The 24,625-nt window shown below is 38.0% G+C and overlaps 1 protein-coding gene across 1 annotated transcript in view; it reads right to left on the bottom strand.

Moving 5' to 3' along the window:
- The window catches only part of SUCLG2 (succinate-CoA ligase, GDP-forming, beta subunit), a gene marked incomplete at its 5' end in the record, with an annotated part of 105,576 nt that overhangs the window by 41,877 nt on the left and 39,074 nt on the right, over positions 1-24,625 (bottom strand). The window contains 5 exons of the mRNA XM_010288596.1: positions 13,128-13,270; positions 14,737-14,898; positions 20,590-20,686; positions 23,051-23,140; positions 24,131-24,283. Of these exons, the coding sequence (XP_010286898.1) occupies positions 13,128-13,270; positions 14,737-14,898; positions 20,590-20,686; positions 23,051-23,140; positions 24,131-24,283 (645 nt within the window). The remainder of the gene's footprint in view (positions 1-13,127; positions 13,271-14,736; positions 14,899-20,589; positions 20,687-23,050; positions 23,141-24,130; positions 24,284-24,625) is intronic.

Genomic DNA, 24,625 nt, shown 5'->3' with positions numbered 1-24,625 from the left:
CCACCAACCCAAAGAAAAATCAACAGTTTCCATTAAAAAAATCTCAGGTTTTCAATTAAAACCCCTCATTTAAAATGACAGTTTCTGTTATCAATTAGGTACTACCATTGCAAAAAAACAGCTTACTTTTTCTGTTCTGCTTTACAATAGAGACATAGGAAAATGCTTGGGAATTTGGGACCCACTTTTCTCTTGACAAGCAGAGCCTATACAGGATCCCAGCTTTGCAACCTATGCCAAAAGACAGCAGTAGCCCAGTTCATAGCTTCTAGCACCCAAGGCTACCTGCTGCCTCCTCCTCCATGCAATCCCTTCCTTGGGCATTCAGCACCAGAGGTGACTCCCCTGTAATTCAGTGAGAAGTGCAGGCACCAGAACGAGGTACATAACCTTATCCTGCTAATTTGTAAGTACATTTTACCCCATTAAAAACAAACAAACAAACAAAAAAACTATATAATTTTGCATATAGATTTGTAGGAACGAATCAATCCATGTTGGTAGAAGGTTGAATTATTCATTTCAGTTTTCACTAGACTTTCTGTCCCCATTTTAGAAAGGGATCCATACTGTCATTTTAATAATGGAGAGGGAATGTGTTTCTTAAATAGAGGTATTTAAGATTACTTTCCCCTCCAGTGCTTTAGAAGGTACCCACATAGCAAACGAAGGCTGGATTCTGTTGAATAATGAGGACAGAGAAGTAACATCCTCCAAATTGTTACAAAAGGAGGGGAAATATGGGGGAGCGAAAATTTCCTGCTTTCTACTCACCAGAGTTAAGCATAATCGGCTATGATGTTTGGGAGTGCAAAAAAAATAAAAGTGTTTTTTTAGGATGGAGAGACAAGTTTAAAAAACAAACAAAACCCACAGGGAAACTATTTCCCTCCCCAAAGGTGTTAGCTAGAACCCTAAAGAAAAATCAAGAAGTTAATTAAGCTCAGGGCTACACATTTAATTCAAGCCAAAGTCACTGAAAGATCAAGTGAACAAGATGTGTTCACTGTGCCCGATATAAACAGCGCATAATAATGTGGGTTTTTTTTTTTTCTCAAGTATAGTTCAAAAGCCTGGTATATGACGATAACAGTGTGATAATCGCAAAATCCAATACGTTTGCAGAGGCAACCCCTACGTTTTCCCCAGCTTTTGACTGTTACTTCTGCTTTACACGGACTCTATGCACCACTATTCCCCACTCAACTGGTGACACGAATACTGGAGCCACCTAAATCAGCTGAACTTCTGTGCAGCTGAAGGAACCGTGGTTAGGTGCCCACTAGTCTGTTTGCAATATTCCTCCTATTCCTCCACCCCCTGACTACATATATAAAAGAACTGAGCACTGGAAGACGGAGTAACTCATGTTTTCTGCTGACTGCTGTCCACACTGTGAGGGCGAAGAGGTACGCCCTCCACTTTTCTCACTACTCTAACAAAACCATCTGATTTTCAAGACTGCCTAAATACTGAAGCATACAACACAGACGACTTATTTTGAGAAAAAGGACTAATTTTCAGCTTCCTACAAAAGGATAGTTTTTCTATTAGATGATGAAACAAAACCTCGAGCAACAAGAGTAAGAACTACTCATTTGTGGTAGATGTGCACTTGATTTGCCAAGTACTTAAGCACACGACAAGTTTTAAAAGTGAACAGGCTCATTTATTTCAGCTTTACCCATCCACTCAGAATAATAGATAATAAAATATTAAAACTTGAAACAGGTTTGAATATCTTGTTGAACTGGAGCATGAATAATGAAGTTGTGAAATAATTCAGTCCCACCTGAAACAAAACAGAGATTCAAGGGAAAGAAATAGCTATTCCCTCTTTCATTAAGCCGTATTTCAAATATTTTTTGTCTTTTCCAAAGCTTTTTCATCATTCTATGCTCAGCTATACAAATGAATGGATAAACATAGGCCAAGGAACACTTTTGTTATTCAAATATATATTTGAATATATTATATTCAAATATAAAATTAAATACCACCTTCTGACTGAGAAGACAGAGTGTATCCTGCTCCAAATCAAAGTTTATATACAATAGAAAAACACATTCCCCAGATCAACACTAAACGGGGGCGTGGGGGTCAAGAAAAAAGGCATATACAGTGGAATACAGAAAATATCGCAAGACACACTGCACCTCAAAATCCCATTTCCATAGAAATGGGTGGATGTTCTAACAGATCTTTTTCTTTAAAAGATGCCAATGAATTTAAAAGTTACATTTGTGTCAGACCTGTACATTATTCTTGATCACGTCACTGTGCCAGTCATTTCAGCTGGCATGTGGCATTAATAAGAATAGGTTAGAACAAGATCACCTATCATAACCCATTTCCTGTATTAGGATGCAAACCAGAGCACAAGTGCCACAGCAGAGACAAATGCAACATCTGTCTTTATCCAAGCAAGTCTCCCCTCTTCCCCAATAACCACATCCACGAACCTGACGCTGCAGTATTAGGTCACTTTTTCAGCTTAGAGACAAAAAGCGCATTTTAAAAAAAACTGTTTTACATGCCCCACGCTTTTTTTTTTTTAAGTATGGGTATCTCTTTACACTAAAAATCTTAGCAAGATCAGGTCCTTTATTCTTCTGTCTTTAAAAAATAATTTTATTATGGGAAAATGTTTATTAATTTTGTCTTATTTCACCAATTTTTCCCAAAACTGAGTCTTATTCTTTAAGTAACCTATGCTCTATCTACCTGTGCTCCAGCCATCATGGGTGCTTCTGAAATTATAAGTAAAAACAGTTGATATTCATTTCACTGTCAGAAGAAGAGCCTGTCTTACCCAGCACGAATGGCTAAAAGCACCTACTTGAAATACAAAATTCGTAACATCTAGGCCTGTTTCTATCAGGGACAGATAGAGGTAAGGTGATTAAATGTCTTCATTTTGATGGAAAGAACAAACACTTTCCTAGACAGCCATAACACCTCAAACCACTTAAAAATAATGAGTATGAAAATGCAATTTTCTCTACAGAACAGTTTAAGTAAGGACACCTACAATTTTTTTTAATATAGTATTTCTTACCTATATTATCAAATGATGTCTTTCATTTTCCTGTAAGTATGCTAGATAGACGATCTATAAATAGATTGATAATAAATTACTCATCTCACCAAGATTAGTTACCAAATTGAGATTCCTAAAATATCTTCCCTTTTCATCCTCACTATTTGTGAAATGAGCCTATAAATTTTCAAAATTTCATCAATTTGTAAAGTACAGTAAAGGATTAAACACTTTTCCGATGTATTATGCATGGCATTTCCTTTTACTAGGCAATACTAAGACACACAAACACAACTGCACATTATATTGTACACGCTGGGTATGACATCAGGCATTTGGCAGTTAGAGGCGATGCTGGCAAGGTTTTGCAGACGGAGATTTACTGCTTGTGTCCATCACCGTTCACTTCAGGCCCTGGTTTGGAGTGAGGGGGTAATACTATGCTATGACGTTACAAGAAGAGATATGTACAATCCCACGACTATTCCCATGTACTTCTCTGTCATGGTTTAGCCCCAGCCGGCAACTAAGCACCACGCAGCTGCTCGCTCACTCCCCCTCCCGCAGTGGGATGGGGAAGAGAATTGGGAAAAAAACTCGTGGGTTGAGATAAACACGGTTTAATAGGACAGAAAAAAAAAGGAAACAACAATGATAATACCAACAAAGGAAAGTACAAGAACAAGTGATGCCCAATACAGCAATTGCTCACCACCCCGTGATCGACAGCCCGTCCCCGAGCAGCAATTTCCGCCCCCCGGCCAACTCCAGTTTATGTACTGGGCATGACGTCGTATGGTAGGGAATGTCTCTTTGGCCAGTCTGGGTCAGCTGTCCCGGCTGTGTCCCCTCCCAGCTCCCCGTGCACCCCCAGCCTGCTCGCTGGAAGGCCAGCACAAGAAGCTGGACTGTCCTTGACTGCTCAGCAGCAACCCAAAACATCAGCACATTATCAACAGCTTCTCATCCCAAATCCAAAACACAGTCCCGCACCAGCCTCTGCGAAGAAAACCAGCTCCATCCTGGCTGAAACCAGGACATTCTCTTAAATACTTCCCACCACAGGCTCAGCTATACTGGCTTATCAGTGCATACCATGGAAAAATCCAGATTCTCCAATCCCAAGCCCTAATGAACAACCAACCCAATAAAAAAATCCTTCATCACTCTGATCATTAATCAGACGTACCTCCAAAGAAACAGCAAAACACAGCCTTGACCACACAGCAGCTATCTCAAGAAGGTGTGGCAGATTGTCTTCCGAGGAAATGGAAATGTCTGCTCCTTTGTCCCTTTACTTTACTATCCCCTACTTCAGAAGGGATACCGCTATGGAGAGGGTAACTGCCACACAAACATTTCAAATTCTATCCAAACCTAACAGCTCAATTTTTGTTGTGGTTCTGCCATATTTTTTTTCAGCATTTACCTTCTAAGGAAACGTATGCGACTTTTCCTTATTCTGCCACAAAGGAGGCGATTAAAAAATCTCTGCAAGTTTTCCTCTTGCTTATTTCCATATCCAGTTTATAAGATTCATTAGAGCCAACTTTAAAATGCCAAGAGGCATTCAACTTGTCAATGCCTATAAATAATGGCAGGTTCATGTAAAAGTATATTTACATATCAATTACTTAGGACTCAATACTACACATGCTCTTGAAAAATACATTACTCTTGCTTATAAATCAAGACAATTCAATTATGCATTTTAAATACATAATTGTCCTCACATTTTCATAAATATTGGCAATATGCTACCAGTCTATAAAAATGCTTCAATGAAATTAAAGAATGCCTTTTTCGATACTTTTAAGTGCTCTAAAAGTCAACTACTCATTTCACATTAATTCCTGCAAAATTGCAAAGACACATTAGAAGAAATCCTTGTTAAAGTTCTATTAGTCTATATTTCCTCACCAATGCAGCGCTAATAAAAATGTGGGGAAACTCCTAAATTTCTCCTATAAAGTCAAATCCTACAGTATCTATAAAAGAACTATGACCTGCTCCAATATCCTTGGTTAAAGGCCAAGTATTTGTACAAATTTCTGAGGCAGAAAATACAGTATGCTTTTGTCAACTTTTCCCAGCTTTACAAGGTGTTTCTGTGCTCTAATAGGTCTTTTCTACCTCTACAAACCATCATCTTATGATAGTAATCTTAAATTTCAACAAGCTTCGAAAGCCAAGGCATTATTGCCCATATAAAACTATCAAACACCGCTTTAGGTTTAGGGCTGTTCTCGGAAAGAGGAAAAGAAATCTCCAGTCCATTCGTTGGCCCCAAGGCAGGAACAACTCTTCCTGAAACACCCTGGATAAATTTTTGTTTAGCTAGTTCTTAAAAACTTGAGGTCCTGGAGAGCCTTTAACTTCCTAAAATAAACTAGTGTAAGAACTCAACTACTTTTGCTGGACAATTTTGACAGCTAACCTAAACTTCTTTGCTGCATTTAAACCTTACTACTTCTTGCCGTACTGAGGCAGACATTGGCCTGCAACACTGGGCAGACTACCCAGGTTAACTGAAGGCTTCCTTCACCTTTTTGTGTCTTGTTCCTCTTTCAACACTTGAGTATTTTGCGTCTTTTAAATAAAAGGATGGTCTCACCCTACATGTTTACACACCCCCAAGGCAAAAGGGGCTCTCTACATGCTATTAGGAGATAATATTAAGATGACATAGTAAGATGCAGCTTCCAAAACCTATGTGGTACACTACAATGATTGGCTAGACACCATCTTACACAAATGTCAAAATTGTAACAGAAAACCAACAGGTTTCTTGATTATGACTTTCTTAAAATTGAATATTTCATTTCTACAGAAATAATGCTGAGTACGAAACTGCCAGCAGGATAGGGCTCTGTAATAAGCAGTAAAAAGAACAGCGATAACTTTTAGCATTTCCACAGCGCTTAGGTTCTTTAATGGATTATGTAATTTTTGATCAATGTTGAGAGTCATCTGTGGTAGATGAGTATTATAACCCACAGTTCACACAGAGAAGGAAAACCAAAGCAGTCAAAGTCTGAACTTTCAAAAGCACCCGCTAAATTCAGTGCCACCATTTTCAGATACCCAGCTGGAGCTATAAAGGGCTATGCAGAAGTTTGAACCCTGGACTTGCAGTTAGCACTCGTGGAAGACTATACTACAACACACAGGTATTTTTACTGCAAAAAAACTTTTCAGCTACAGCTTTTGGAGTACTCAAAACAGCATATGATGCTTCACACTCTTGTGTGAATCAGAAAAACACACAAGGCATAAAGACTTCTCAGGCTGTGTAAAGAAAAGCTGGGTAATGAAGTGTGTAAAGGGTGCATGATATCTGAATGAGAAAGCAAAAATATTTCTAATGACTCTGTAAGAATAGGGTTCCTCTGCATAGTCTGAAACGACACACAATCTGACAATTCAAACAAATCCAGCGCTAACACTCTATGTCCATAACTGAACGCTATTTACATGTCATTTTTTTCTTCAACATTATACACACACTGACATAGGCTGCATGTGTGATAGAGGTGGTTTTTTGATCCTACTGATTTATGGTTTTGCATCATTGTAACAGTGAAAAATCCACTACTGACAGCCAGTTAAATGCAGAAAGTGCATGACAAACTACTCACAACCAGTCTATGTTCTAACTAGAATAAGGCTCGCTATCACAGCAAGTGTGGCCATCTTAATTTTTATACTTTTAAAACCTCTACATGCTGTATTTTATTTATGACTTTTAAAGCTTAACAGTCCCCTTCCCACTCTCCAAAACCCCCTCTTCTCACTCTACACAAAACTTCCAGGACTAAGAGCAGTAACAGCCATTCTCATCAACGGGCAAAGGCAGCCCCAGAAGAAAATCAAACGAGTTGGTTCTTTGTTTCTGGATGTTGCCTTTGATGTTCAAGCTGCAACCCTTCCTCTTAGTCAAGACAGACTTGGTAGTCTTGACTGATTGGCATGAATAATACTACAACAGACATTCTGCAGATCACATTAAACAGCTGTGCAAACTGCCTGCACTCACAACTTGGCTGCTGACACTACTTTGATTTTTATTTGATGCGATTATAATGCCTCTGTGCCCAACCCTGGATCAGAAACGCCATGTGACAACATTCCCCTCTTCTTCTTCCACCCTCTTTTCTCCCAGACTGTTTGAAACGGTGCCTCAGTGGGCTGGCTGCAGGGAATAATTGGTTGGGAACAGAATAGGCACCTGGCAACTCCTGAGCAGCTTATCTGCCAAAACCCCTTTTTGGCTCAGGCTTGTAACCCAGCAGTCAAACACTAGACACAGACTCACTGAGTAAGACAGATTTTTGCACGACTTCCAGGACAAACCCCTCAGCTACATAGTCAAGCCTAGTTAGAAACCACACTCAAAAGAGCTTTTCCCCCTAAAACTAGGAGCAGGTCCTTGTTTAAAGTTGCAGAATGAGAGCACACAGTCCAGTAACGCGCTGATATAGTTATGAGACTCCGAACTGAATATTTGCAGACTTTCTGAATTGTCTTAACTGAACTAGCTCACCCAATTCTGAATTAATTAATCCAAAATAAAGACCAAATAAATTACACAAGGCAACCTTATTTTTATTTTTGAAATCTGAGAAAAGAATATCCCAAATCTTTTCCTTTAGTATATTATCCCTTCTATTGCCACATAACGGACTGCAATGTTAAGAAAACTAATACTAAAAATCCCTCAAGCCAAAAGGATAAACCGGTGATAAAAATGTCTTATATAATAAGGATGGATAAACTGTATTACTTTCACATCAAGCACAGCTAGAAAATAAGTGAATTGCAAAATTATGATTTAATGATACCCTCTTTCAGAATTCTCTCACTCTCAGATGCTTGGAAAATAAAAGCCCAAGACTTCTGCTTCACATGCAACTTGATGGTGAGACACATCAGTGCCATTACTTTTCCTATCACTGAGGTGGACAGAGAGATGCATCTGACAGAAGCAAACAGGCAAAGCAAAGTGACAGGAATAAGAATGCCTATTCCATATTAATAAAACAGTAATTTGAATTTGGACTAAAGAATAGCTAAAGGAAAGTTTTGTGTGTGTTTGGTATTAATTATTCCCTGGTTACGAGTTAACAGATGTCAATATGGAATATTTTTTCCAGAGAGACGTTTGTCAATCTGTCAATAGTATTTTGCTTAAATGACAAGCAAACACTTGTTAACGTCAATTGATTTATTAAGTCTTTACTTGCATCATCAATGACAGGCTTCAAAAAAGGTTGTCACAGGAGCTTTAGTGAGAAAAGGAGAACAACAAACAATTTTAGCCTTTAACTGCCTGTATTTCAGCAGTACTTTCTAATGGGAGTCAGCTGTTAAGTTCAGGACTAGAGCCAGTCAGTGGTAAAACAAACCTGCTTACAGCTTAGTTTGCTTTACTCCTGTTTCTGTATTTTAGCTCCTGCCAAGAAGACAGAACAACAAAGGAAAGGCACGGTGTATAGCCAAAAGCCTGAGGAAAGTGTATGTAGTCCTACGTCTGGGTCACATATCTCAAGTACATGTACCATTTATGTCATCATTAATGGGCAACTCCCCTATACCAGAAACCTATACAGTATTATTTTTATTCTATCAAGGCAACATAGGAGAAAAAGGTAGAGGATGCGACTTGCTTTAGGTTGTAGCCAAGATGCTTCTGGCCTTTGCTTAACTGTAGTCACTAAATACATCACGCCAAGAACCTAGTTGTTATATGCTCTCATAATCACTAGGGTCTTCAAAAACACAATTCAGCCAGCCTGACATCTGAAACTTGATGTTGACTCTCTCTGCAGTGTGTATAAAAAGGCTGAGAAAAAAAACCTGCAGGAATTTAGAAGTGTCAGGTATGTGGGAAGACTCCAAGCCAAAGCAGAGGGCAGAGACGGTAACCAAACTTCAGTGCCCCAGACAGCAGATTTAATGACTGTTTTTTTAGCTTTAGCCTTTCCACAACCTTGTTGAATCCTACAGTCATCATATGGTAAATGTAACAGTCCAGGTCTTCAGCATGAATAAAAATGCACATGTGAGAATACTCAAGGATGAGAACGTCAGTGAGGATGGGTGAAATAGGATTTCACACATGCAGAGGAGAGCCAGGCATCACTCAGAACCTCTGAATTACTGAAGGAAAGAACCTCTTCTACTGGACTGTGGGACAAAAAGGGGCAAAGAAGCTCCCGCAGTGCCTCTCAGCAGCTTGAACATCCAGAATCAAGCCATCTTCTCCTTTCCTGTTACTACCTGAAAAGAGGGAAGACAGTTGATTTTCTGCCAAAGCAGACACATGGCACAAACTCATACAAACAAGACAGGCAAGAAGGAGAAAAAAGTCTGGAATTTAGATAGTGAAAAGAAAGGAATTCAGAACCATTGCAATGACTTGTCTGACCTAGGAAGTATTGGATATGGCAGACTGCAAACAAGACCAGCAGAGTACAAAAGGGTCACTGACTCCAGAGACAGCATTTCCATCCAAAAGCCAGTGGGTAACCTTTTGCAACAAAAAACCTTTCTTTTTTTTTTTTTTTAAAGAATTATAGACAGTGACAACAGCCAGATTAAACCAGCAACAAACCAGCCAAGATCTTCATTTTTCTCGAAAAACAATATCCCCAGCTTCACTAAATCAAATCATGGCATACCTGTATTTTTTTTGCTTTAATACAAAATAGACATTTTAAAGACAACTAAAGAGAGAGAAAGAGATCTATTTCAAAGTGCAGTTGAACATTTCCTTCTGGAAGATTTCTTCTCTTGTAATGTCCTTAACACCGCCAGTGCCATATTTCAGCGCAAGTAAAAGACAGTGCTGCTCCATATTACAGCCCTGCAGGCTTTTTTTTTTGTTTAGACATTCCTCAGAGGCTCAATGTTGTTTGGAGACATTTACAACAATTAATTGTCCCCCAAGTTCCCAAGAGCGGATTTTTATTTTCTCAAACAAGGTAGGAATCAGGCTAAAGGTTACAGGGAAATGACTGACCGGATACCGGATACAAACTGTGAATGCTGCTTTAGGCACAACGACTCTTGGCATTGAAAGCTTACTATTAGTTAAGAAAAGAGAGGATTCATTCAATTATCTTACTGTATATTAGTAAACTAATGGACATGGTGTATAAGGAGAGGAAATAACAGACATTTGCTATCTTTTATGAACAGAACAAAATAGAACATGAAATGTTTATTTTTTTAATAGCTAGCAAACTTACATTAATATTTAACTGCAGAGCAGTAAGAAAAACAAGGGCTTTGATGTTAGGCTGCTGGAACTGCCAGGGCTGCTACAGTCTTCTATTATGTACCGGGATATCAGCGTTATCTTCCCTAACCCTAATTTGATTTCATACATATTCTTCATCAGTTACCATTAAGAGAAGTTTTTCACCTGATGTGGAACTGAAACAGTATTGCTGGTGGTCACAGTGACATAATAAAGGCAAAAATCGGTCAAATGGAAAGGGCTGACAAGAAACAGTTTGGAAGTGACTCACTTAAACCTGGCAAGCCTCTCGGGGATAAGAGCCGTGGTACGACTGGTCACGTGCAGGGCTAGGTTCAAAAGAACTAAAGTTAACAACTTAAAAATGGGCAACAGCATTAAATCTTGATAAACCCCACAACGTCTGTGGCCAACAATGGTGTCACTTATGTATGTGCATCCAAATCTGCTATGGACAGACAGCAGGTAGCTTTCAGAAGCACCCTCCTTCCCCTGCACAACACCAAATAACAGAGTCCAGTGGGACCGAAAGCAGTTCCTCCCTCTTTTTCCTGGAGCGCAATAAAGAGAACAGAAGGGAAATGCAATGGAGATGTTCTGTGATTCTTCCTGTGAATGGAGAAAAGATCAGAAAAGGCGTTCAAAAGGCAGAGAGGAGGCAACAAGTGAATGAATGAGTTGTGTTGCATTTAGGCTAAAGCATCCTGCGTCTTTGGCCAGTCAAAGCCAGGAATGGCACAGCTACAGCTGTGCATAGACACAAGCATAAATGACTGTTTCAGGTCCTTTTCATGCTACCTTTTACTTTGTGCCGCTGCCTCCATTAGCATAGCTTCACTAGCCCTGGTTTAAGCAGCTAGTGTTAAGCAGTAATATATAAGCAGAACATACATTAGAAGAAGGATACATTTACAAGTCAAATGTTGGGCATGCAGATGTTATATAGCTGAGAGCTACTGAAATGCCTTTTTGTTTTAAAATTGTTTAAACTCAGTAAGTTTCATCACCAAAATTAATACCTGCTGTTTGTGCTGTAGCAGACAGAAGAACCTATTTAGCATAGTGATAATCATCAGCTAAGTTGTGTGTCTAAGACTTTGCTGCACCTGCTTCTCCAGCACTAATACAAGTTTCAGAACTAAATTACATCTCAGCCAAACCTTGATCATCATACAAAGCACGCACTGCAGAACAACTCAAACACGCACAAACAAATCTTCATCTAATGTCCTGAGAATAGCTAAAACTCACACAAATTAAGACAAGCATAACAGTGTCTAGTAGCATCAGACAAAGAAGGAAACTATCAGGTTTTCTAGCATGAATCTTAAGTCCCATCCTGCCTCCCTTCTGTCTCAGGCAAGATATCTTGCTTCTCTACTTCTCCAGGTCTGTGTTCTCTTAGGCATGTTAATGACTTGAAGCTTGTAAGGTCACTAAGTAGGAGGCGGCAACCCGTTCTCTTCCTGTGGGTCTTGGGAAGAACATAAACCTAGACCTCTACAAACAAAAGGTCAGCACAACCCAGGCCTGTGTGACTGCAAAAAGATCCAGGAAGAATGTTTTACAAATTGCACGTGACTCTCTCTAGTACGATTGAGGTACTAGGTGCCTTAAAAATATGCAAGGAGAGTTAAAACTGCAAAGAGCTTACAATATGAAGTCATATTGTGCTTATTTTGTACTGTAAATTTTCTTTCTGATTTTGCCTTGAAGTTTTGCTGCAAACAATATCCTCCTCTCTTTGAAAAGTTACAACATTGTGTCATTTACTGCTGCACAGGGTTTACAATTACAGCAATGCAATTTTCACAGCCAGGTGGTACTTAGAGGAGCTAATACCACAGGCACAATGAGCGTGAGGAAAAGGGATGGAAGCACAGAAAAAGGAAAGTAGATAAAGCCAGATCCACAAAAAGAAGCAAAATGTTGAAACTGGGACTTCATCAGAGATGCTTAGGTGCAGAAGATGGAAAAGATGATAAAAGCCCTTTGACAGATTTTCATTAGTAAAAAAAAAAAAAAAATCTACAGCAACTGAAGTTCTGGCTACACACAAAAGCGTAGAGTCCGTGTTGGCAGGGGTGGTCGGCTGGCACTGCTCCAGTGCCTGAGCCTGATCAATACTCTCTCAGTAGATATTCTACTTCTGTCTGCAAAAGGGACCAATGACCTCAGCATGCTCACATGCATCTCTAGAAATAACTTCGACTCAATACACACAGACTAATGCCTTCTCCTGTTGTTCAAAAAGAAAAGAGCAACTGCAACTCCATCTGCAAAAGCAAGTGTTAGAATGTACCAGGCTATGATTTCAGCCTGTGAATGTTAATTAAACACAGACTACTATCCTGCCGTGCAGAATCAGATATTTCAGAAAATTTGAGCTTCAAAAAGTACAAATCGCCCTTCGGTATTAGCCATTTGCTTAATTTACATTTTCCTTCTCACTCTACCGTGGCAGTATACTGTTAGGAATAACGTTTTAAATATCTAAAGCTCCCTATAAATTCCACTCCAGGAGCCAGATGTTCAAAGTTCAGCACTGCACTGCCCAGCATGACCACATCTGCATTTCTCTGCTGAACTGCCTTGAGAAAGCACCCACTCAAGACTGACCAAACCCGAGTGTGGATCAGTAACTGAAATGTCGGCCCAGCGGTTCCCAGTGAAATCACTATCCTCTTGGATCACCCCTGTAGTAGCTCATCCTCGATGTTCACACCATTACCTGTATTTTTCAGCATACTATCCATAGCCCTGTAACACAGCTGCATTACTGCATGGGGAAGTTTGCAGTCCAAAACCAACACCGGGCTTTTTTACCTTTGGATCTGCAGTCAGCAGTTTGAATGCTTGATATACTTGTGCTTCTTTCACACCTCCACCAAGATCCAAGAAGTTGGCTGGCTTTCCACCGTTCAAGGATATTATATCACAGGTTGCCATTGCAAGCCCAGCTCCATTGACTGTAATTGTAAACATCAAGTGCTTATATTTCACATAAAAGTATGTAAGATTTGTGAAAAGGCTTAAAAATATATCAGAACAACCACATAATATGGCCCAAAACATTACACAAATATTTATTTCTAAATAGGTTCAAGCATATCTAATGCAACAAATAATTCAAAATCTGGTGCCTACGCACCAATGTTTAGGTTTCTTTATGCCTGTATCAATTTTAGGACTTAGAAGTGCACCTTCCCTTAAGCATGTATGAGCACTGAAATGGTAATTGTGGAAATGCAAAAACATCTGGTTTAAAGCAACAAACACCACAAATTTCTGGGAATAGTGATCACATCACAAGATGTGAAGGACAGACTGACTCCTTAAGCTCCTTCTCCCATCATTCTGATAGCAGTAGATGATGCATTACTGTAAAACAGATGACTAAATTTTGAGGACAGATATCAGATGCTCCTGAAACTGCCTTTTATTTTGAGGTTGCACCAGTCCAGAAGCATTCCCATGGACACAAACATCCTCTAAGCTAGGAAGAGGAGGCGAGAATTATTTGTCCCCAGTAAGTTGTTCCTGCTAGACAACGTGACGCTTCCGTGTCCACTGTAATTCAACAGCAACACCAAATACTGAAAAAATACAGTAGTGTTGCCAATTATTGTTTGCTGGTTTTTTTCCTTTTAAATTGAGATTAAAACCTCACTGTCACGTACTGAATCAACTGCAACACATTATCAGCATCTTCTAGATTAGTGGTTAAAGTACACATTCAAGCAATGTAAACTCTGGACATTTTCTAAAACCAGTCATTTCACCAAGCTGAGATAAAATGACTAATTCAATTAGATTCATAATAAAATGTTGTACTGGCTAAAAGAATTTGTACAAAATTAAAATTATTTAGAGCATAGCTGACTTTTTACTTATCTCTTCCAAACAAAAGAGTAATTTCTGTTCTACAAAAACTGCAGGAAAATAAGAAACTGGTATTTTTCTTTTAACAACCAAGCAGCTTCTTTAGCAGCTTTCCTTAAGGGGAAATGGAGTTCAATATTCCTTTGTAAATGGGAATACCGTATTTTTACACACATGCTTTTGCAGTGTCTTTTAAGTAACAGAGTCTCATTTTTGAAAATTAATGATCAAACTTTGATGACTTCTCTTGTTTTGTTTTAATTCATGGAAAGACTACTTGCATTAGCTTAAAAATTCAGAATGTAGAAACCCAGCAGGCTCACCCCACCTTAGCCTGCCTTCCACACATGCCCTGCCTGTTTGCTGAAGCCTTCACCACAGTTTCAACACAATTTTAGTGTCATTCCTGCAAGAACTTGTAGAAGGACAAAACTCAGCAAAATAGACAGAAATACTGTCAAGGGTGGATTGAATGCCAGAATGTAAACAAAGTCTATACACTGAACAGGTATGAATTTGTCTTCAAATGCCTTTTGGATTTATTTGTTCTTACCAAAGCAAGCAATATTTCCATCCAGTCCTATATATTTTAAGTCATATTTGGCAGCTTCGTTCTCTATAGGCTCGTTTTCAGACTTGTCATCCATGGCAAATATTTCTTTTTGCCTAAATTCTGCATTGTCATCAAAGTTTATCTTGGCATCAAAACAAACAACTAAAGAAAAAAATAAAACAACACATACACATTTAGAGATTACAGTTAGTCAGGGCTTCTGAAATATTATGACTACTACAGCAGGGAGCGGGAGAAGGTCGCTTAGGGATTGATGCTGCTTCCAACATTTGATCAGCTGAAGTTCTAGCATTGAGTCCAGTAGAGAGGTAAGTTTTCCTCAGATCCTACATTGAGAAAAGGTACATCAAGCATCTCCACACTACACAGGCATGTGCCTTTGTCAAGGGATGATCTTCTATGTTTGCCTTAAACTAAGTTCCTGTAAGTTATGAAGGCAGTGTGTATGATGTGGACAGGTAGTCTGCAGTAATTTCGTCAGAGACTCTACTTTCAGTATTTTGGAAGTATGACAGATGTAACAGGTAACAGGTTAGCAATCCAATGCAATGTTTGGTAACATGCACTCATTTATAGCTGAGCAACACAAATTGCTTTGCTTAGCCATATTTTTAATTTATAATGTTATTAGCTATATACACATTATTTCCCGAAAGATTATAATAAAATAAAACTTTAAGCCAACGTATGTTAAAAATGGTCAAAAGATGACTTCTAAAAAAGAAAATTTGAAAGTAAATGCAAAACTTGTCATCAATGTCAATGTTTGCTGTAAAAACAAATTAAAAAGTAGCTAAACCTGACTATATTAAATAATAGATACCAAAGACTAGCTAGTAGACATAATATTCTAATAAAAACAAACAGTAAAAAAACCCAACTGATTATTCACCTATGTACTGACTCATCATTTCTATGGGTTTGCATAGGCAAAAAACTCATTAGATTAAGATGTTCTAAGTAAATCTAAGACTATATACTTATCATTTCACTACTTAAGTAATTTGACTTGTACTATATCCAGACTAGAATTACTGACTGAAGTATAATTGATTTCACAAACCAGTTAGATTTAAGTGCTTTTAAATGCTCCAGAAAAATCTAATTGTTTTTCTTGTTGCTGTGTTTTCATTCATACCGCCATTGAAACACATACATGGTACGTATGCACCTGCTCAAGGGCAGTGTAGACGTCTCTGCAGCTAGAGGCCAATTAGAATTAAAAATACAATTTTTAGTCTTTGATATAGATCCCCGTCGATTAAAAATAAACACACAATCTTTTTTGGTGAATGAATACCTCTTTTTTTTGAAAATATACAATTGCTTAACTTAGGAAAAAATATCCAAGCAAACAGCAAACAAAACATTTACACAAATAGGAGAGTCTCAACTGTATGTCTTCATTTGCATTGGGTTTTCTTGTTTCAGTTTTCTGATGTTGCTGGTGTTTTTGTGTTGGTTTTTTTTTTTTTAATACATTTGATTTGTAACCAATACCAGATTAAACTAAAAACAGGATTAAATTTACTTTCAGTGACTGCAGTTTCAGGAAACCATTCATGAGTGCTTGTGTATAATAAATCTATTCTGGAATAGTCTAGATCTTACCTGGTCAACCATCAGGTGGAAATCTCCCAAAAAGAGAAATGTCTGAAGTTCAGAATATGCTTCTACTATACTAGAACTGCTTTAATTTTTTTTTTTTTAACACTGAACTAAGACTTGCACTACTTTTATTCTTCAAGCTTTCAGTTCCCTAAATTGCTAAAACAACTCAAAGCTAGAGTAAAACTGCCGTTTCAGAGCTCTGTTTACCTGAGACATGAACATCCTCAATGTCACATTAATAGAATCTCATTTCTATACAACATTCATCTTTAACAAAGGCCATGCTATACAAAGTATGCAGGAAAAACACCTATTAATATTTATCAAACCATTTTCACCATCAAAAGCACATTGTTACATGCATGATAGATTATCCAAATGAATTTTTCTTCTAAACAAGTATCAAAGAAAGCTCCAACACTTATACTCATGGAGTACTTCTGTTGTTTTTGCTAGCAGTTACAGAGTTTTTGTCATCGGCTAATTCAACAGCTTACACTGAGAGCAAACAAAAAACCTCAAAGAAATTGGCAGTTACAGGCTTCTGACCCAGTATTGTTAACCAAGAATTTGCTACAAAATTAAACAAAAGGAAATACATATGACAACGTATTTTATTATGGAAATTCACACAAGTGAAAAGCACAAAACACAGCAAGAAATAAATCCATCTTAACCATTACTTTGACAGGAATAATCGTCTTCATACAGAGACTTACATTTTATCATCAGAAATAACCGCATTAAGCTACTCAAACATTCTTCCATTTGTTTTATCTTTATTCTTCTTTGACATTTCAGACAGAGAAACTGCTAGCAAAAAAGGAAGCACAGGAAGACTTCTGTGCATGTCTGCTAGTAAGATGGCTTTCGCAGCTTGAAACCCACTCTGCTTCTGCTCCTCAGCTTCCCGGATGCGAAACACATGGGGAAAAACCTCAGAGAAAACAGCATAAGAACTCCTACCATCCTTCAAATTAAGCCCTCCTCCCTAAATATGCACAGCCATTCCAGAAAAGCTAAGTTGGCAATTTATCCAAATCGGTTCTTTTTTTCCACAATGCCACTTCATAGTGCTCTAGCAAGGACGACAAGTTAGTACCACTGTGGCTCTTCAGGACCTTTTAGGACGACCGGTTGTGTTTCCTCTCATTCCCAACTGTCCTCTCCTTCACTTGCCCCCACTTGTCTACCAATTTCCCCTCTGTTTTGCTACCCAGACAAATATGTCTTCAGCACCTCAATGATGCCCCGATTTTGTTCTCTGACAGCACTGTCTCTGCCCTTCTCTCTTCCTCCTCAGTGTCTATACACACATCTACAGAGTCCACTCACTAATACCCAAGACCTACTTAAAGGTCTTCCTTGCAGGATTACATGGCTGAGATGATGCAGGTACTGAACAGGGGATTTTGTCCTTTGCTCTGCAAAAATAAGAGAATAGTGCAGTGCTTCTATACTAGTTATCTGAGCTAGTTTTTAACCAGCAAGGGTCAATACCAGAACAGCCTAGTCCTGGCACAAAGAGCTCACCTCAAGCTCATTTCTCTGCTGATAGAAGGCAATTGTCATAGATGTCCCAGTTTGGGACATCTGACTGAGCAAAAGGACTACTGGGTACCTTCCATGCTGCCCTGTCGTGTTAAGGTATCTTGGTCAATTATTCTGGGAAAAAAATTATTTCAGTAAGCTTTGAGGAAGGAAATTTTGGTTTTAGAGTATCAGTGGTCTTGAACCCACAAAGTAAACCTTGTAAGTACATCAGTCCCAGCAGACAAACGTCCCAATGAATTTCTTTTGAAGTGAACATCATAATCCGCAGGAAAGTTCCAGCAGTTTTTGTCGCACCTATTTTAAAGGTCCCATTCATCCTCAAAAGACCAGAAGTGTCATGTGTTGCACATTGCTAAAACGTCAAAAATCCATTCATTTTACAAGGCCCTATTTCACTGTTGTGTTTTAACTTCATTGTGCAACACAAAATTAAAATGTCCTTCTTGCCTCATTCCCAACTGATTCTAATGAGGCCAGAGGATCTATTTAAATGGTGGGGAAAAACAACAGCCTATTGGGTTCTGAAGGCAAATTTTCCATTTCCATTTAAAACTCAGCGAACAATAGAACTACAACGGTCAACAGCAGGGCTTTTTGTTTCTCTCCCCCGGTACACATTTCACAAATTGTATAAGAACCAATGGAGCTAGAGTCACTAAGAATTTGGCTTATGTTTATTAAGCCGAGTAAGGGTTACAATGCAGAAACTATTGATTCAATGTGCACATCATTATGGTACTTCAAATGAGCTGGAAATCTGAGCACACAGTGCTGTGAAAGATTCTCAGATTAAAAGAGTTAAAGCATTTGGTGGAAATCATTCTCATGAGGTAAACTCTGTCCAGAGAGCTAAAGGATTCTGGTAGCAACAACACCAAAAAACCCCAACCAAGAAGGAAATCGAAGAAGGTCTGCTATCAAAGCAGAATTCATACCTTTAGGCCACCAGTATGTTCTTCTAGCTTAGTTTAACCTGAAATCAGTTCATTATGTAAAAAACTTGAACACACATTTGATCATTATTATCACTGTCTCTGAATTATCCTCATAGACTTTACTAGAAAAGGTATTCCTTTTTGTATTTGTTTTAAAAGTGTCACTTTCCAATAGGACAGTTTAGTGTCCCAGACCCTATTTTACAACAGGGCAGCACCTTTTAAGACGTGTTAATAAAATGGGGTGGGGCAGGATTTATTTTACAACTTTTAGAGCTTTTCAGAGTTCACTACCAGCAGAATTTTCCTTTTAAGCTGTGCACAATTCTCCGCCAATTCTTTTGCTTTTGGTTTGTTAATAAAAAGTGAAAAACAAGGTTGGACAACTGGAAGAGACTGCATAGTTTCTAGTCACAATTCAGCTTCTGAATTCCTGACCAACTGAGCCAAAAACATGGATTTTTAGTGAAAAGCTGTTTATTTTGCAAACTAGCTGTGGGCACATACAAAGTATTTTAAAAAAGCTAATTCTTTCAATTGGTACTGACTCCGATGAGGAACTTGTGTTCTTAACTGACATAGCAGTGATCTTTTTCCAAAAGTTTCCAGAACAGCAATTAAACAGCCACATTCCTAATGTTGGATAAAATGAGTAAAGGCTTTCTCTTTCCATCTTCTAATTTCCACTTCAATCTGTAGGCATATCTTACACAGTTGGTATAAAGCTTGTCTTTCTTGGCAATCATTGGTAAAGAATACTCAAGAAACACCAAGCATTTCCCAATGTCAAAGACTTCTCTCAAATCACAAAAGTAATACTGTAGGTAGGGCCTCTACTAGGCTGCAGCCTTTGACACTGAAGTCTCAGCTACCTCCCCCTGAGCTCCGCAGCTTCTCATCTTTATCCGTTTAAATCAAAGACAAGAAATAAAAAGGCAGGGGGAATGAATACTGTAAAATATTGGCATTAGGAATGAATGCATGGGTAAAAATGCTCTACCATCAAATGAAACAGCAAGATGGTAACTATGATCCGCCTGGATCAGCCCTACTCTGTTTCAACATAGCAAAGCCATCTTTAGATCCTCCTCTCTTCGCCTTTGTCCAAGTTAGTCACACAAAAATGACAAAAGAGAGGCAAGGTTTCAGCTGGAAAACCAACTACTAGAATGATGTGAAAGCTAACACAGCTCCATATTTTTACCCTATACCTTCTTAGCCCTGTATTCATGGTGGAAGCAGATCAATTACCCTTCTTCTTCCCAAAGGATGAAGCTAAGTGTCAGTTCCATCTGGAATTTCTCCCGTGCTCTAGTAGGTTGCAGAGTCATGCAATTACAATGTTAACTTACCCATATGTTTACAAATATAAAATAACAAGTTTGTTTCTGCACAATCTCAGAAATTCTAGCAGCATTAACACCACAAAACACTGACACAAAAAAACGAAAAACAATACCAAGAAAAACCCGACTTTATACAAAGAGCAGAACATGTTGCTGTTTCTCACCAAGCATAACATGTAGAAGCCAATACTTCCAGTATTTGGATGAAATAACAAAAGGTATTGAAATGTAAAATCTGCCATGGGAATATTTATGAATGTTGCTTAAATTACATTACAAAATGAAATTAATGCAAAGCTGCTGCTACAGCCTTCTATGCAATTTAATTTATAGTTTGCATAAATAAAGAATTATAATGCATTCATTTGTTTTCTTCAATTTCTTACCTTGCCCTTCTGGAGTTTCACCAAAGGGATTCACTTCAACCTGAGTGGCATCAATTTTCAAGAAAAGATTATACAGCTTCTTAATTTGATCTGCTGCCTAAATTTGATCAAGTGATTTACAATTACCACACAGAAAAATAAAAGTTAATGTTTTCAAGGCAAAGGTAAACCATTATTGATTATTTTTAATGCATTAAATTGCACATTAGCTCTAGATAATTACTGCTTTTATTTCTGTTTTCTTAATCATACTTATATAGTATCTGAAATAGCTATAACATAGCATTATGATACTGCATAACATTCAGTAAATGTGCATTTAAAGACTACATGAACTGGAGATTTTCTACAAAATAAACAGCACAATTACTATGACAAGTTTAATTTGAAAAGTGCCTAACAGTTCATAACTACATATTCTCCGCTATGCTGAGATCTAAGTTGCATTCACGTTAATCACTCTAAATTCAGAAACCATAAAGCAGTATGTGCACATTAGTGACTTTAGCAAAAATATGCAGTTCTCATTCCTACATCAGTCTGAAATGTTTTCTTCAGGAAATTATGTCAGAAGCATGCTTGTTTACTCTTTACAAGATACTCTTGCTTGTTCCTTATTGTTCCTCACCATCTATCTCTGTGACTGGTTCTGTGGCTGTAAGTATTGTGACTGACTGCTAACTTCTAAGTCTCTTGCTCTTATAACATTCTTCCATTAATAGAACAACTTAAACAACAGCAACATGAATGTGCATTAAAAAAATCCCTTTGGTTCATTACACACTGACAACCTATTAGCTGAAATAAGTTTGCAGATGAAGGAGTACAGTAATAAAGAACCATTCAAATTTGTTCCTTCATTACTGATCAGTTAACTGAAGTACATAAACCAAAAATATTTGGGTCCTCTCCTAATAAGCTAACTGAATGAGAATATAAAACCTGAATAAAAAACCCACATCATCATTCACAAGAAAGAAAACATGACAACATGAAAGGCTTAACCCCAATACTGCACAACATCAGGGAGAACATGGCTAGCAGGTTGAGGGATATGACTATCTCCCTCCACTCAGTGCTGGCAAGGCTGCACCTGGAGTCCCGTGTCCAGTTTTGGGACCAACACATCTAAGACTCATTAAAGAGTTACAGTTTGGAAGCGGCATACACATTGCTTATGCAGTCTTCCCTGATCAAAAGTCATCAGCTGAAGCATCTCAGTGGTTTTGACTTTAAAAAAAATTATCAGTTCTAAATCTGCACCCATCAAGGCAGCAGTTTCCTTGGCAGGGACACTGGTTGACAAACTATCCCAACACCATGTGGGTAAGGCTATCAACAGTGACATTAGGGAGGAAGTGTCCCACCGTGCAACCCCACATTGATGCTGGGCAACCTGAAAAGCTGTTGTTTCCCTAGTACACTGCTATAATTGTAACAGATCACCAGAATTGCTTAACTTTTATTAAGGGCTGCTCCATCTTTCAGCACCTCCCTGAACCAGGCAGCTTCATGTCAACATTTCTCTTTCTCAAGGTCTACAAGTACTGAACCTCTTTGAGGCAAAGCATAAAATCCCAACCCAGAAATAGTGAATGTGTAAGTAAATACTAGGATTTATCTGAATAAAAACTATGTCCTTATGCTTCAGTAAATTCCTCTGAGTTGATAGCACAAGGAAAGAAGTGCATTCGCTGCAGCATTATTTAAATGTATTGTTGAAATTCCATATACTGCTGTTAAGCACCAGAACTCTTCAAGGGTTGAAAGGTTCTACATAATCATTCCTCCTCATTAGATATACAGCTAAACCTTCAAATGTGTGTTAATCAAGTTAATGATTATGCATTTGTTAATTGCACTGTTGGGATAGAAAATAATTAAAACAGCTGCATTAAAAATAAAGGAGTTCTACAAAAATGTCAGTTTGATGCTATGAAAAAACAGGCCTAAGTAGCTTAAACAAGCTTTCTCTTCCCTGCAAAATGATTCATAAAGGCAAAATATCTTGCATATTTGTGTGCAATATGGAATTCCAATATATATACAAAAGAGATACTGAAAGAACAACAAGCTGGCAGCCTTTTGGTTTTGAGTTGAAGATCAAAAAAAAAGTCTGTAATTACACAGAGAGGTACACTTTTACATCTCTGCATATTAAGGGCAAAATTCTCCAAAAAAGCTCTACCTGTGTAATTCACTGAGCTCCAGTGGAATTCCAATGAAATCAAAAGAATCCCACGTAGTGTAACAGGATGTTGTCATCAATTGCTTCAAAGACCAGGGACTTTCACTTCAAATTGCTAAAGCCTGATGACAATTATATGGGTGCAATTTAGTATTTAACATGCCAAAACAATGCTGATCTAATTAACACCTAGCCTTTCACGTCTAATTGGAAAGCATTTATCATATAGCTGGGCTAAAATGTCTTCAGTAAAAACTAAGGGATTCAAGTTACCTGCTGTTGCAAAGGTCCTTTAAATCCCAGATTTTTTGCCATCTGCAATGCCTGACGATCCTTTATGCCTTCAAAAATATCTATTTCTTCCTGTAACAATAACATGCATAAATGTAACTAAATATTCAATCTGAATGGAGATTCATAACTTCAAAAGGAAAACACCTAGTATACATTTGCAAATTAGTAATTAAAGAATGGCTGTTTGCCAGAGTTCTGAGACTGAGGCTATAGCAGCTGCCTATAGGGTATGTTATAATTACCACACCAACTATGAAACAGTCCTTCCAAAAAATATATAATTCTTCAGGGTGGCATGCTGACAAGACAATGTGACACCAGTTTTCACTTTTAATTACTGTACAGATGGCGTTGACGAATATTTAGTCTGTTAATTTTTATGACATCTTCTGGAGTATTTTCAAGGCAATGGTGTCACTGCCCAATAACACTGTGAAGTTTATATAATTTTAAAATGCACATTAAATATTTTTACAATTTTTGAATAATTATACTTGATTGCATCAGTTATTTTCCCAGATGAGTAACTTCTCTACTCATTATCATGCCATAGCAACATAAAAAATACTGAAATGTAGTCATCCTTAAGAAAGCAATTACAACAGTTGGCTTTCAGATGCAAAAGTCATCCAGGTACAAAGAAATAATTAACAACTGTCAATTAGAAAGAGACAACCACAGAAAGAATAAACCATATTGGCACTGATCCATCTGTGAGAAAACTGTGTACCCTCCTGAAACTCACTCATAAAACATTTCAGATATTAAGTTTAACATATCATTTAACAGCCAGACTTAAGCTCTTTTTCTAAATTGAGCTGGAGACAACAAACACTAACAAAATCAGGTGTTAAACATGCTTCAAAACATGCTTCATTTATCTACTAGATGACAGGTCTGATCCCGTATTTGGTGAAACACAATTTTTATGGTTCTTACTGTCTTCTTTCCATACATGGAAGAATGAAAAATGGAAGGAGAAAAGGGGAGGAACCCCGCCCCATATTCTTTTGGATAACTGACAAGGAAAATTTTTAGTCTAAAATATTACTTGCATACCTTAAAGATAAGTTCTGGGCTAGTAACTGCAACTTCTTCTATGTCAACCCCACCCTGTGGACTGCCAACCATAACAGGTCCATTGCAGGCTCTGTCCATCAAAATTGCGAAGTATGTTTCCCTGGAAATATTCAGTGCTTCTGCAACCATCACCTAAAAATGAATACGGGGAAGAAAAAAAAACAACAGGTCTGGCTGGTCCGCCTAGCTGGTGACACTTAATCTGAATATATCTTTGCTTCCTTGAGGTTTCAAGAGTAGTGAATGTTGTAAAATCTTTTGCAACGTAAAAAGCAATTCAAAATTAACAGAACCAACGAGGGACAATATTTCCATCTGTTGTGATCAAGCAGAGAACGTTGTAGCTCATGTTTTCTGCATTGCCTTAAAATGCAGCTGTTTGATACTGGCTAACCTGAAAAGGAACATTTGTTTCATTGCTTTTACAAGCTATTACAGCCCAGTGATCTATTTTTCCCCCGAGAAATCCTCTTT

The sequence above is a fragment of the Phaethon lepturus genome, unplaced genomic scaffold (assembly GCF_000687285.1).
Source record: "Phaethon lepturus isolate BGI_N335 unplaced genomic scaffold, ASM68728v1 scaffold11896, whole genome shotgun sequence".
Lineage (NCBI taxonomy): Eukaryota > Metazoa > Chordata > Aves > Phaethontiformes > Phaethontidae > Phaethon > Phaethon lepturus.
The sequence above is the reverse complement of the archived record's forward strand: the minus strand, read 5'-3'. Positions and strand labels throughout refer to the sequence as shown.